This window comes from Caretta caretta, chromosome 9, assembly GCF_965140235.1.
Source record: "Caretta caretta isolate rCarCar2 chromosome 9, rCarCar1.hap1, whole genome shotgun sequence".
Lineage (NCBI taxonomy): Eukaryota > Metazoa > Chordata > Testudines > Cheloniidae > Caretta > Caretta caretta.
Genome location: NC_134214.1, coordinates 9,907,337 through 9,923,163, shown reverse-complemented (window position 1 = coordinate 9,923,163; position 15,827 = coordinate 9,907,337). Strand labels below are relative to the sequence as shown.

The 15,827-nt window shown below is 43.9% G+C and overlaps 1 protein-coding gene across 8 annotated transcripts in view; it reads left to right on the top strand.

Annotated features, from left to right (window-relative positions):
• Positions 1 to 5,021: 5,021 nt before the first annotated feature.
• ATP11B (ATPase phospholipid transporting 11B (putative)) overlaps positions 5,022 to 15,827 on the top strand; it is a 113,528-nt gene continuing 102,722 nt past the window's right edge. For all 8 annotated transcript variants that reach the window (XM_048863071.2, XM_048863069.2, XM_048863072.2 and 5 more), the window contains exon 1: positions 5,022 to 5,312. In XM_048863071.2, the coding sequence (XP_048719028.1) occupies positions 5,286 to 5,312 (27 nt within the window). In that variant the 5' untranslated portion in view covers positions 5,022 to 5,285. The remainder of the gene's footprint in view (positions 5,313 to 15,827) is intronic.

Below are 15,827 nucleotides of genomic sequence, written 5' to 3'. Positions count from 1 at the left end.
AACTTGAACTCTGGGGGAACAGAATATAAATCAGGGGTGGTCAAACTTTTTGGACCGAGGACCACATCTGGGTGGGGAAATTGTACGCAGGGCCAGGGCACGTGGTTGGGGTGCGGGAGGGAGTGCGGGGTGTGGGAGGGGGTGCAGGAAAGGGCTCAGGGCAAGGGATTGGGGCAGAGGAGGGGTGTAGGGTGTATGAGGGGGCTCAGAGAAGGGGGATTGGGTGCAGGAGGAGTGCAGAGTGCAGGAGGGGACTCAGGGCAGGGGTGCAGGAGGGGGTGCGGACTGTGGGAGGGAGCTGAGGGCAGGGGGATGGGGTGCAGGAGGGGTGCGAGGTGCAGGCAGGAGGCTTAGGGCAGGGAGTTGGGGGGCAGGATGCAGGAGGGGTTCGGGCTCCGGCCCAGCGCCACTTACCTAAAGTGACTCCGGGGTGGCAGCAGCGTGTACTGGGGACAGGGCAGGCTCCCTGCCTGCCCTGGTCGCACAACTTGCCACTCCAGGAAGTGACTGGCACCACGTCCCTGCATGGCCCCTGGGGGAGGGGGGCATAGAGCTCCTCGTGCTGCCCTTGCCACACCGCTAGGTACCTCCCCTGAAGCTCTCATTGGCCGCGGTTCCCCGTTCCCGGCCAATGGGAGCTGCAGGGGGCAGCACCTGGAGGCAAGGGCAACGCATGGAGCCCTCTGCTCTCCCCCTCCCCCCCGGGCGCAGGGACGTGGTACCAGCCACTTCTGAGAGTGGCGTGGAGCCTGCGGCACCACAGGGGGCAATCCCGCGGGCCGTAGTTTGCCCACTCCTGATATAAATACTTGAGACCAAGGACCTGTATTGCTATGCTGCTTGGAATTTGGAGAGGGCAATACTTCTAAGCATAAACAAGGGATCCCCAAGCTGCTTAGATTGGGTTAGCCCTGAAGGACACATAGAACTTGCATATATAGCAACTATTACCACTTTTTGGAACCGAAGACTGTAAACTCATTTGCATATGTTTACCCGCTTTTATTTTGTACATAACACTAATTTTTTTCTGAGTATTATAGGATTGGCTACAAGCATCTTTAGTTTGAGATCTGGGGTACAATTGACCTAGGGTAGGTAACTGGTCCTTTGGGACTGGCCGTAACCTGAATATTGTTGTGATTTTTGGTGGAAGGAGCCATCTGTCATGGAAGCAAGCTTGCCTAGGTGGCAAGATAGACCAGAGTACCCAAGGGGACTGTCTGTGACTCCATATTAAGGCTGTTGTAATGCTTGAGGAGCTCACGCTTGATACTTGATTGGTGAAATCTAAGTATAGAACACACAGCCAGATTGGGGTTTGTGGCCTGTTTATTAACAGTCTACCCTGAGGTTGTCACTCATGGTCATGAGCCACTCAAGACAGTTTGACCTGTGGATCTGGAAATGAAATCACTAGTGTTCTATATATTTAGTACATAGGTTTTTTTTTTTCAATTGGCATCTTAGTTGCCAATATAAATTTTGCAGATTAACATTTTCAAGAATTACAAAGTTATTAATTTTAAAATGAAAAAAACAAGCATTTTCCAGTGGGAAAACATTGGATCCTAAGGAATCTTTGCTGCCCCTGATACCGGGGCCCGCATCACTCAGGGCTGTGTCCTGCAAGTTTTTATGCATGCTTAATTTTATACATGAGTAGTACCATTGACTTCACTGGGACTGCTAATGTGCATAAAGGTTTGCAGGATTGTGTATCTGAACTCTAACTTCTTATATTTAATTTTTGAAAGTGTCCTTTTATCATTATACATTTTTGTTAATATCAGCGGACAGTGAAGTCCTCTGTTACTAAGTAAACAATTGAAAGCATCTTCCCCATGGATTGGGAAGCCTAGTCAAGCGGCTAAAGCATATGACTGAGGTTCAGAGTATCTGTGATCTTATTCTTTCCCTTCAGGATAGTTACTCATGTTGAAGTCAAGGTGGGTGGGACCTTTGTTCTATTTCTTACTTCAACACAGATTTACTGTGCAAAGTTGAGCAAGTCTTCAGATCAAAATGTTACAAAATCAGAGGCCACTTTTGTTCTCAGGCTATATCTACACTACCCTGGTAAGTCGACCTAAGTTATGCAGTTTCAGCTACATGAATAATGTAGCTGGAGTCGACATAGCTTAGGTAGACTTACTGCAGTGTCTACACTGCGCTGGGTTGATGGGAGACACTCTCCCTTCGACTTACCTTATTCTTCTCGCTTGGGGTGGAGTACCGGGGTTGACCAGAAAGCAATCTGCGGTCAATTTGGCGGGTCTATCAACCCCCGGTGCATCAATTGCTGGAGCATTGATCCAGCGGTTGTGTAGACGTAGCCTCAGTTTTTGGGTGCCCACATCCAGACAGCTGAGGCTTCATTATCAGAAGTGCTGAAGACTCACTGCCTTCTGCAAGTCAGGCCTTTAGTGTCTAAGTTGAGAACCCCAAAAAATTATGACCTGAAATCTCAGGCTCCGCTTTTGAAAATTCTGCTGCAGATCTTGTTTTACTTCAGTTTTCCTCTTTGGTAAAATGTGAGCCACACAAGTGGTATTGTGAAGCTTAATTCATTAAGATTTGCACATTGCTTTTGAACAACTCAGAAGGGACACTCCAGAAGTACAAAGTTTTATTTTTCTCAAGGGTAAAATTATTATGATGGATCAAGTGTTTGCTTAATATTGTAAAAGGTAGAGTGTTCAGAGCCTGTTATGGTAATTAATAACTTAATTCCACTAATGCACTTTCTTCCACTAATTTTTACTCCATTTTTAAGCAAAATATATATAAGTGATATTGGAATCAATTAGTTTGTCAGGTGCTTTCAAGTTATTTTTGATGCAGTGCACCGCTAGAGTAACCTAACAGGAAGTGAAGAATATCTTCATCTAACCGAAACTGCAGGTTGAAATGTAGGCTTTCAGAATGTTACTACTCTTATTTGAATTTGCTAAGGATATAACTAACGCTCTCATTCTTCAGAAAAACACTATGATCTTTAATAACTAGTGGTCAGGACCTTGTTTTTACTTCTTCCCTGAAAGACACCAGCACAAGAATGCTGATCAGATCAGTTAAGCTTTTGGCTGGAAGCTTTCCAATACGACTGCTATCTGGGCAATGTTCCACAGCTGTGAAATCACTTTGGTAGTTCAGAAGTGGATTGATTTAACATTAATTTAGTTTGTAATACTGTTTGAAATTCAACTTTGCTGTATTTGAATCTTTTCAATAATACCTAGCATTTAATATAGAACTTTACAAAGTTTGAGGTGCCTCTAATAAAAGTTAAGGATAAATATTTTTCTAATTATAAATTCATATCCTTAAAACTGCATGGGAGAGGAGAGATCTCACTACTCAAACCATCCATCAGCCACACTAAATGTCCAAAATAAGTTGTATTCTGCCTAAATCTCTAATCAAACGCTGAAACCTACACAAAAGATCTGTGACAAATACAGTCATCATGCAATACTGCACATTATTGTGTTGGACTAAAGTGGTAGGCAGGACTACATTACTCCTGCCTCAGCACAACTGGACTAGATGATCTCTCAAGGTCCCTTCCATCCCTACATTTCTATTATAGTAATTTGGAACTTCAGGGTAGCAGCAGGGATAGAATTCAGATCTTCCTTCACAGAGAACCTTTTTCTATTTTAATCAATGACAAAGCTCTCCTTGACTTTAATGGGAGCTGGATCAGGTCCCAAAAGCCCAGGCTTTTACTACTTAAAATAATCCTCTTTTAACTGTTTGCAGTAAAGAGCGTTGGAGCAAGTCCCTCATCCTACAAATACGTATGTGCGTATGGTTAAACATGTAAGTATTTGGAGGCCCGGGGCTGAATACTGTATTTAATTTTCACAACTAGAAGTTCTATTTTTAATAGAACAAAACAGAGATTTCATGGAGAACATTACATTTTATGAAAATGTGTTAATATCCACTTTTAATCAAACAGTAATTTTTTTTTTAAACAGGCTTCTATAAATGTTTCAGTACAGATTAAGATGACGAACCAGTCAAACTCTCCACTGCATTACACTACTTTATACCAGGTAGTACAACAAAAAGGAGACACAGGCCTAAAGACTTTCAATTTGCTTTTAAACATCCGATGAAGTGAGCTGTAGCTCATGAAAGCTTATGCTCAAATAAATCTGTCAGTCTCTAAGGTGCCACAAGTACTCCTTTTCTTTTTGCGAATACAGACGAACACGGCTGCTACTCTGAAACCTTTTAAACATTGCTATTTTAGTTTGAATAATTCCCAGAATTCTGCAAAACACACATTTAATAAAAAAAAAAAAAAAAATCAAACACACAGGCTGGCATTTCTACTCCAGCAAAGCCGAATGTTTTATTTTGCCGCAGCACATTGTACAGATGTAACTTTCTCTTTTCTCCATTTAACTTCTGGTCCCCGCTTCTTTCTCTCTTCCCCATGGTTTGCTCCCTGGAGGTTGCTATACTTTGCCTAACTGCTTCCTCTGCTTTTGGCCAGCTTCTTCCCAGCTTTATTACTTATGGTACTGTAGTGTTTAAGAGCCCTAGTAGTGGACACGGACCCCATTGTGTAGGCCCTGTACAAACATAGCACAAAACCACAGTCCCTGCCCCAGACTATACAATTAAGTTTGAGAGAGCGGACAACAGCTGGATGCATGGGGGGGGGGGGAGTACATGGAAACAATGAGACAGTTTCCGTCAGCATGATAAGCAGTGGTCTCAGCACAGCAGCTGCTTACTTCTGGTTGAGGGTTTTGTAGGCATCACCCCAAAGGGGGTTTTGAAGCAAGAGGAGTTGATTTTTCAAGACGTTGAAAGGGAGCGTGAGGGGCAGCACAAACGTACTGGTTTGAACATGTTCCTCAGCAACCCCTGTTCCTCCCCCAGCGACCCCCACTCCAGCTTCTTCCCGCCCCCTCCTCAGCTTCAGCTCCCGCCACCTCCTTCGGGACCGACTTTCCCGCCCCGCCCCGCCCCTCTTCAGGCCCCGCCCCTCGCTCCGTGTTGCTGCTCCCGCGTCATTTCCTGGAGGCGGGGCGGACCGCAGGGAGAACCTGCCTCGGCGACCACAGCGGCTCTTTGATGGCGGCTGTCGGGCGGCCGCGGCCCCGCCGGCTCCGGGTGCTGGGCGGGCTGCGCCGCGCCTAAGCAGGCGCCGCGTCTCTGCGCCATGGGGAGGCGGAGCAGCGGCGGGCGGCTGCACTGAGGCGGCGGGACCGAGCGGCACTTTCGAGGGGAAACCCCACTCCGGGACCTGCAAGGCCGGGGGGATGTTACGGTGGATCCGCCAGCAGCTGGTAGGTTCCGGGCCGGCCGGAGCGAGAGGGGCCGAGCAGCGCGAGGCCTCGCCCGGGGCAGCGGAGGGGAGCGGCCGTAGGGCGAGGGGGGCCGCCCCGCCCACTGGTAGGCGGCGGGGGCGGCCGCCTTTTGCCCTCACCTCAGAGCCGCTCCTGAGGGCGGAACTTTCCCGCCTCGCCCCTCCACCAGCCCCACCCCCACGCTTGCCCCGTGTGCCTGGACCCCCGCCGGGCCTCCGGGGCGGCTGGCCCGCGGGGAGCCTCACCTCAGGTCCCGCAATCCCCTGTTCCGTCTGAAGCGCGCCCGGCCCGAGCCCTTCCGCCCCAAGCGGGGCCGCGCCGAATCCAGGCGTCTCCCGCGGCGAGCGAGGGTGACTTGAGGCAGGGCTGAAGTAGTCCGGGACTCTCGCTCCTCAGCCTGTCTCACAGCGAAGGAAGTCAGAGGCGGGCTCCCCCTCCCACCATGGCAGGCGTGGTGCAGTTTGACGGTGGTTAAGGAAACGAGCGAGTCTTTCCTCCTGAATGCGGGATGTGTATAAAATAGGGCTCAGAGGAGTGAAATGTGGCAGGGCGGCTGAAATCGGGGTGGATTTTTGTTTTGTCTTGAATAAGATATGTTCCTGCAGCTTTCAGAGTAACAGCCGTGTTAGTCTGTATTCGCAAAAAGAAAAGGAGTACTTGTGGCACCGTAGAGACTAACCAATTTATTTGAGCATGAGCTTTCGTGAGCTACAGCTCAGTTCACTGGATGCAAAGTACGAATAACACGGCTGCTACTCTGAAAAATGTCATTTTCAGTGGCTGGACAAATTCTGGGACTCTCCTTTCCTAGCACAAAACCTTTGAGTCTTCTCTTTTGAATCCTTGCCTGTCCCAGTTCTCAATACATGGGCTCTTAGAAGCTGAGATAACTGAATGAATAAGATTTTAAACCTGATTGGTAACCTAACATAAAACAAAATCTTCCATTTTAAGTCGGACACTCTTGATTAAAAACTGCATTATGACAGACTAGTGTAGAGAGACTCCTTCAAATGAGCAAGAGTTGGTATGCCTGTTGCACAGTACTCTGATAGGAACACAAGGCAACTGTACAGTAATACACACATTCTCTGCCAGTTCAGAAATAAACATAAATTGATGTTTGCTGTCTCCCTTTAAATCATTTGTCAATAAAATAAGTCAGCAGCCCTTGAATGCCTTCCAATTCATAATGCAAAGTGAAATGCAAACTCCCAATTAAAGAAATGTTTTTGGAGTGTCCTGTGGATAGATGCTTCTATTATTTTTAAACACTTATTTCATTGCACTTATCTTATGGATGGCATGCTTTATACAACATGTTAGTGTGGCTAGAGCTTCTCTTATTTATTTATTCTAGTTTGTTTAATTGCAAGCTGTCGCTTTTTTATGATGTAAAGAAAAACAACGCCAAGACTGGGTTGTTTGTGGACATCATTTGCTTTTTTTGAACTAGTTGATAGTCATGAAGAGACCTATATTTTAGATTATTTCTGATTTAATTATTTGAAGCATAGAGCAGCCAGTGACACTATGATTGCCAGTTTTGACTGTTTTTATTGCTTTGGTGTGATGCTGAAGTTTTATGTCCCTGGAAATTAATTGTTTTATCTCAGTTCTGGCTATACACTTTTTTGTTTTATTGCATCCACACACAAAAGGTTTACTAGTCTGTTTGTCTCATCAAGAATGAAGACTTTGATGTAGTGCAGTTGTCTTTCATGTTTACTGTGACGATGGGATTACTGTAGAGCCTGCCTGTAAATAGGTTGGGGTTTTTTTAAAATGTCTAGTCTCTTTCACACTAAGTGTACCTTGAAATATCAGTTCTGGATATTAATATATAAGATATGGTTTTCTTTGTTCTTCAGGTGCACTGTAATACTGAGCAGTTCTTCAAAGATTTTTAGTCTTGGAGTAGAAAGGTAAATTGTCATAGTCTGCATGCTCAAGATGATCCAGTACATTTAAGATAACTGCTTAAAGTGTGGCTAAAAAGTGACTTTATATGCAAAAATTATAGCGCTATCCTAGATTTTTAATTACTTAACCTGCTGTTTATTTTTAAAGTTAGACGTTGGGTTGTCTGAGCCCACAGCTCAGTCACTGCAGGTATTGAACTTCATGTTGCAAGCTGACAATGGCAGTTTTCTTAAGAAGGTCCTTAATATTTAAAATACTGTAAACTAAAAAAAAATCAGGTGAATTAAAGGTATTTTTTCAGATTATCTGAAGATGAAGCTGTGATCTCTCATTTCTATAAAAATAATAAATGGCCCATAAGATTCATTTTATTTGTAGTTTTTGTCAATGTTACTATGTCACTGTAAAACTTTACTCTAAAAGTACAAACATCTATACCACAAAATTCAGCTAAACAGTTATGTTTTAAAGAATGTTCTGAAGAAAAGAAGGGGTGGCTGGTCAAAGTTGCTTTAACAGTGGAGGAAATCAGGAAAAGAGGAATCATGATGCAAGGGGAAAAGGATTGGGTTGAAAAAGGGTGCTAAGAAAGCAAACCTGAATGATGGGAAGGATGAGTCATGTTTCTTTTTCTTTTGTTTTTAACCTCCGCATGAGGTTTCATAAAAACTCCTTACATTGAAATTCAGTATATGCAAGCTGCCAGTCTGCGTTCTCTCACAGCTCGCTCCCTCACTGGTGCCCGTACATACATATTGATCTAACTTTTTAATGTTAATAAAGGTTCAGCAAACAGTTGTATTAGAAGAGAACATAGTAGTGCTGAATAGCTGGGGTGAAATAGTGAGAAGGTATTAGGGAAACAGGTGAGCTGCAAGAGAAATAGTTTTGATTGTGCCATGGATGGCATAGAGGTTCAAGGAGAACTGGGGCTATTGTGGGGAGGTAGAGGCAGAATCTAATTTGATGTGGGTAGGAGGAAATATACTTTGTTTTGGCTATCTGCTGCACATGTGTTGGGTGTGGCAATGGGTCTTGAAACAAAGTATGCCTGTAGATGGGAAGTTTGGAACCTTGAGTGTCTGAGTGAGCCTTATTTCAGTGAGTAGGAGTACTGAAATAAGAGTGTGGAAAATAGCAGGGAAGCAGTGTGGGAATGGGTATCAGTGGGCAGGGCAGATATCCTGCTAAGGCTGCATCTGTGTAGATTTTATGTGAATATAAAGTTAACAATTTTTGTTTTACTGACAGTCCAGTACTGCCTATTGTTACTGGTGAAATATGCAGAAATAGGATCACCGTAGTACCTGAACACCTGTGTGCACAAGGAGAACAGCAGGAAGACTGGTGTGCCCTGAGATGTAGGAAGGATGGTAGGGGAAATGGGTTACTGATAGAACCTGATTCTTAGCTGAAGAATTAGATAGTAAATTCCTCAGAGTGGTGACTTTGCCTCATTTTTGTCTGTGAAGGTCTATGCAAACCTCTAGTTTTGTACAGCTAAGTCATTGGCCTAGATCTCTCGTGTTGGGAGGGCTGTGGAGCCCTCATGACTGGGAAGGCCATAAATAGAAATTAGCAGTAGCTTCTCAGGAGGACTGGATTTGAAGAGACTGAAAATGTAGTGTGTGTTTTTTTTAAAAAAAAAAGGAAGCATATAAAAGAAGCAGGAGAAGCAACAACTTTAAAAAATGAACACAGTACAATGTATGATGAACTTATTAGCATTCATCACCATGAAGAGAGTAATTGTTCTACTCTGTCCCTCTGGTCTTTCAAGGTTTGTTTGTGTGTGTGTGTGTATATATATATACACACACTAGTTTTTCATTATGGTGTATGAACATGTATGTTACCTTTCTAATGCACATGAACAACAAGCATGAGGGGGTATAAACAGAATAATTTGGAGAACTGTTTTGCAGAAAAGGAGAGAACAATCCAATTTGAAAACACTTTTGTTGTCGAGATGTAATCTAAAACTATTGTTTTAAAATAGTTTTCCTTCAAGATAATGTTAATATTGCTATACAGTATTTCTCACAAGCCTATAAACACTTTACAGAATTGCAGAACTGTACCTATATCTGCATTAATATTTATACATTGTTTTGAATATGTTTTCCAATTAACTAGTCCTATAAGATAACAGTGTTCTTAGAGATATTATTGATGAACACAGAGCAAGATAATGTTGGTAAGACTAGAGGTCAGTGTTCAGTGTACACACATGAACCTGTAATACCAATCACTAAGTTCTGTTCGGTACTGTGCTAAATTTCTGCATATTACATTAATAACTCTCTGCGTTGTTAGCCTAATTAGTAAAACTTTAAAAAATGCAGCATCTTCAGTTGTTTTCATTTACATAATGCCAACATTCAACAAGTCATGAAGTAGGTTTCTAACTAGATTACGCTACTAGCTGCCAGTTAATGTATATACTGGGTGTGTGGGAGAGGAGGTGGAGGTGAGACCAGCGCAGTCAATAGTGATAGGAATGGGCTATGGAGCGTGGAATGTGCTTTTCTATCTTGGAAGCAGCAGCAAAGATGCTGGTGCCCTCACAATATCTAATCTTTTGATTACACACACAGTCCGTGGGTGGATTTGTTGAGGATTCGTTAATTTCATAGGTGCAACGAACTCTGCAGAAAAATGCAGCCAGGCTGGTAAAGAGCAGTTAATAGAACACTGCATTAACACAAAATGAAAAGTGTCACTTTGCTTTTAAACAGTAATGATGGTACTTTAAGACAATACATTTTTAAAGTTCTACATACTTCATTTGAAATGCTAGTGTTCTGGAGTGAAATATGTCAAATTTGAAAGCAGTTTAGTTAGTAATAATTTATAATATATTAAACAAAGCGTTGTAGTTCAAATCTTGCATATCTTTGAGTATTTAGATGTGAAAAATCAGACACGTAGCCTGTCAGAAATTACTCTGATTTTGGTGTAACTGGCTAAAAGATTTTTTTTTTTAAGAGTATGTGAATAATTTGAATATTTCCCATTGGGTTATTCAGTAGATGCTATGAGCCTGCAACTGTTTCCTTTCTGGCAGGCTCTAGAATTGCCTATTCTTTGGTTTATATGTGATTGACCACTCTGTTGCATCTAAGTGAAGCATAAATATAAGTTTGTCATCTAGGATACTTGTTTCTCTTTTATCCAGAAGTGAATAGAGGATCTACCCAAGCATATAGGTGCAGTATGCGGAGTCAGATTCCTAATAAATGTATATTAATTGGTTTCAGAGTAACAGCCATGTTAGTCTGTATTCGCAAAAAGAAAAGGAGTACTTGTGGCACCTTAGAGACTAACCAATTTATTTGAGCATAAGCTTTCGTGAGCTACAGCTCACTTCATCGGATTGACTTTCCACAGTATGCATCCGATGAAGTGAGCTGTAGCTCACGAAAGCTTATGCTCAAATAAATTGGTTAATCTCTAAGGTGCCACAAGTACTCCTTTTCTTTTTGTATATTAATTATGTTCCAAGACCAGGTCTACATTGTAAATGTACATCAGTATAAGTGTGTTGCTCAGGGGCGTGAAAAATCCACATGCCTGAGTGATGCAGTTATACCGACCTACCTCCACTGTAGATAGCGCTAAGTCGACAGGAGGGCTTCTCCTATCAACATAGCTACTGCCTCTCACGGAGATAGATTAACTATGCTGATGGGGAGAAGCTTTCCCATCTGCATAGTAGCATCTTCACTGAAGTGCTATGATGTAGATCTGCCCTAAGATGTTCTTAATCATGATTTTGAACTAAAAATGTGGTTGAGAGGGGATGCCCTAGGACAGGAGTGGGCAAACAAGGGCCTGCGGGCCACATCTGGCCCACCAATTGATTTAATCTGGCCCTCAAACTCTTGCTGGGGAGAGTGGTCTGGGGCTTGTCCCGCTCCTGTGCGCCAGCCGGGGAGCAGAGTCAGCAGCTGCTCTGCGCCACTACCAGAAGCAGTGGCATGGCCCCTCTCTGGCTCCTATGTTTAGGGGCAGCCAGAGGGCTTTGCACGCTGCCCCCTCCCCAAGCGCCATCCCAGCAGCTCCCATTGGCCGCAGTTCCCAGCCAATGGGAGCTGCAGGGGCGGTGCTGGCGGATGGGGCAGCGCATAGAGCCGCCTGGCCGCGCCTCCGCACAGGACCCAGAGTGGGGATACAATGCTACTTCCGGGAGCTGCTTGAGGTAAGCACCTCCGGGAGCCTGCACCCCAACTCCCTGCCCCAGCCCTGATCCCTCTCCTGCCCTCCAAACCCTTCAATCCCAACCCAGAACACCTTTCCGCACCCCAAACCCCCATCCCAAGTCCCACCCCAGAGCCTGGAGCCCCAGCCCAGAGCTCCGTCCTGCATCCTGAACTCCTCATTTCTGGCTCCACCCCAGAACCTGCACCCCCAGCCAGAGCCCTCACCCCCCTCTTCACCCCAACCCCAATTTAGTGAGCATTTATGGCCTGCCATACAATTTCCATACCCAAATGTGTCCCTTGGGCCAAAAAGTTTTCCCACCCCTGCCAGAAGGACATAGCCAAGGTTATAGCCATCATGTTGCCAATTTGGAGTTAACTGTCTAGTTTTGAAAAGAAAACCCTGTTTTAAAAAACAAACAAAAACCTTCCAAAAAAGCAACCAGGAATATTATTTTCCATGATATTTCTTCTTTGTGGTATGCCTGAGATTAACTGGTGCATATCAGGCATTTATAAGGCATGGGATGTCTTATTCAATAATCATTATATTATGCTTGTCTCTACAGCGATGTACTACTGTAGTTCGCCTGATCCAGTCTGGATAAACAAGCTGTCATGAAGCTGTGGCTTTGAATATAAAGTTGTAGAAATGTTAATCCATTTATAGCAATGTTTATGTTTTTTCAGGGTTCGTTAATTTAGTTTTTCAGGTTTATTTTTCACAATTTTGAGTTTTATGTAGAAGTCCAAAAATTAGGGGGCTTGGGGGCTTTGTCTTTGAGTATAGTGTAATGAGTAATCTTTTTCTAATGTTCTCTCATGCACTTTAATGTAGTACTGTTTCAAACAGCGCTATACTGAAGTGCACAAGGTAGGGTTGCCAACTTTCTAATCACACAAAACTGAACACCCTTACGCCGTCCCTGCCCCTTCTCCGAGGCCCCGCACCCCACGCACTGCATCTACCCTCCCTCTGCTTGCTTGCTGTCCCCCACCCTCACTCACTTTCACCAGTCTGTGGGAGGGGGTGAGAGCTCTGGCTGGGGGGGGGGGCGGCACGGCGCAAGCTCTGGGGACAAGGAGTTTGGGGTGCAGGAGGGCTCTCCAGGCTCCAGAGTGCAGGAGGGGGTTCAGGGCTGGGGTTGGGGTGAGGGAGGAGGTGTGGGCTCTGGAATGGGGCAGGGATGCAGGAAGGGTGTGGGTGCAGGGAGGGAGTTTGGGTGCAGGAGGGCAGCTCAGGGCTAGGGCAGGGGGTTGGGGTGTGGGAGGGGGTTTGGAGTGTGGGCTCTGGATGCAGGTGGTGCTTACCTCAGGTGTCTCCTGGTCTGCGGGCCTAAGTCAGGCTCCCTACCTATCCTGGCTCCACATGCTGCCCGCAGGCGCCGCCCCTGCAATTCCCATGGGCCGTGGTTCGCAGACAGTGGGAGCTGCAGACCAGCGATCGGGGCGGGGGCAGCATGTGGAGCCCCCGTGGGCACCCTTGCGCCTAGGAGCTGGACATGCCAGTTGCTTCTGGGAGCCAGGGTTGGCAGGAAGCCTACCTTAGCCCAGCTGCACCACCGACTGGATTTTTAGCGCTGACCGGAGTCACCAGGGTCCCTTTTTGACCGGGCATTCCAGTTAAAAATTGGACACCTGGCAAACCTACTAGGGAGCCTTCAGTGCTTACCAGCAGTTTCTACATGGACAAATTAATGCATAACACATCAGTCTGTTGTAGAAATCACACCCCCATAATCCACATTGCTGCTCTATGTAGAGACAAACCTTTAGATCAGTTGTTTTCAACCTTTTTTCATTTACGGGCTACTAAAAAATTTCAGATGGAGGGGCGGACCCCTTTGGAAATCTTAGAAATAGTCTGTGGAACAAAGATTGAAAACCACTGCCTTAGATACAAGTCACTATTTCTGCTGTTTTTCCGGTGTTTGTTGGGTAAACACCAATTTAATTTTTGTTAAATCAGGGGTGTTTTATCAGTGTTTATTGGTTTTATGAATATTTATAACTATTTATAACTGTGTGTGGCCTGATTTGGCCATAATGCTATTTGGGCAGTGTTTATGCATGTTTGTTTTGATAAGTCATTGCAATGTGAGCAGCTGAAAAGAATGGCAAACTTGTGATACTTTCATTAAACTGCCCTGCAAGAAGTCCTTTTGAAAACCCCTGTCGAGTGAGAAAAGCTCTCTGGATCTCTTTGCTAGCTGCTGTTCTGGGGAGTTCTTGAGCGTCTCAAGCTATTATATTCTTCCACTATTCAAATGAATTAAAAAAAAAAAAATCTACCTAGGAGCAGATCCAGGGAAGACGCTGAGAGCTACCTGGACTCTAAACTTTCGCAAGCAATAATCCAAGAGTACCAGCGTGCTGCAGTTGGCAGTGTGTCTTCTTCCTGTGTCCAGCAAACCTGAATATTATCATGCACTGACAATGCATTTGACACTGTGCAAGACATGAATCAAGACAGTACCTGCCCTAGTGGGCTTATCTAGAAAATGGACAAAATTTATGGCGCAATCCTTAGGAATAAGTCAGTGTTGTGTGTTAGATATTGTAACACATTCCATACTTTTGAGAATGGGAGTTGCAGGGTGATTGAAGACTCTTTTCATATTGGTAATTGACATTCCTAGCAGGCCAGTCCAAACTAGGAGTTTTATATTTTTCTCCTAGCAGACGGACACAAGAAAGGGAAAACCCCTAAACCTTCGTGACATCGTTCCTTGAAAAGGGTGCTGTAATATACATCTATGCTTTATTTCCTGTATCCCTACATGGGGAGGAGATTATTTTTCCCCTACCACCTGTACTATTTAGTTATCTAATTTAATTTTAGTAAACTTTTTCATCTAGCATCTCAATTTAGTGATTATTACTTTCTAAATTTTAGTTGCTGCTTAGCAAAGGTTTTCTTAATATATCATTAAATGGGCTTTCATCTAGTACCATACATACAACGAGCAAAGCCTGACTTGCTGGTAGGAGATGGGGGGGAGGGGGGAAATCTATGTGTTGGACTCTATTTAGACTTTTTGAGTAGGGTGGAAGGAGTTATGAGGTAATTCGCATTTTTTGTACAACCTTAGCAAGTTGAATAGCATTTGGCCATATTGCCTATTTTGGCACTAAAGGCCTTTCATAGTAGTTTCATTTTGTCACTTAGTAATTTCACTGCTTTTATTTTTTATACATTGCTCTTGTTTTTCTGTATTGTAGTGTAAGTGCTATATTTTGAACTAAAACATTATTATTAAGGATTCTTAATTTCTGAAGTCATCAACAAAATGTCTGATTGCTCAGGTTTCAGAGTGGTAGCCGTGTTAGTCTGTATCAGCAAAAACAACGGAGTCGTCCTTGTGGCACTTTAGAGACTAACAAATTCATTTGGGCATAAGCGGCTTCTTCGCATTGCCTGAGCAATGCAAAAGTGGAAGAATCTTGCCACCCCTGCTTAGCTGAGTATTCCCTTGGCTCAGCTTCACCAATTCATAGCTGGTGTATGATCAATCCCTCACAGATTATAGTGTTGAAAGTTACAGCAGCTTCTCGGCTCCTCTAACTTGTGTTGGGACACAGGCAGCATGAGAATCAGGGGCTATAACCAATGCAAACAGTCTCCTTCGTGGATCTCCACACAGGAGAGAATCTGGCCCTGTGTCTTTGAATGGGCACATTCTGTCACCCAGTGAATATGTTGTCTTTTAATCATGTTACAAAAGTTGAACTTGCTGAGTATTTTCTCCTTTTAATTTCTCTTTTATTTTCTGTTTTAACTGCTGGCCAGGGTTTTTTTCAGTACAGAGTGTTCCAGAAGCATGTAGCAATGGTCCTATATTCAACCAGCTATCTGCTCCACAGAGAAACATCAGTTGCCTGCCTCATATATGACTTGTATCCCATTTCATAACACTCTAAATTTTAAATTGACTTGCAGAGCAGTGTGATTTTTGATGAGATTATTGTTAAAGAGGAGTTTCAAAACTGAGATTGGAGATTCTGGATAGGGTTTGGCATTTTAATTATATACTTTGGGTTTGTTTTTTTTCCACTTGTATCTTGTCTCATCTTTTGCTCTAGTCATGAGCCTCTTCTAAACATCAATCTCTAATTGTGTCAAACTTCTTTGGTTTTGATTTTTGTAACTTAAATGATGGATACTTAAACCAGTGACTATAGACTGTGACCATTACATAGATTGCGTGGCTCTATGCGCAAGACTCCTGCATTAACCCAATCCTATCAAGTAGGTGTCCACTCTTAAGTTTATATTATGTTGTTGGCTAAAGTATTCACCAAAAATGTTACTCTGATAAAAATGAAGAATTTCTTGTACATTCTGGCCTATGCACACTATACCAGTAAA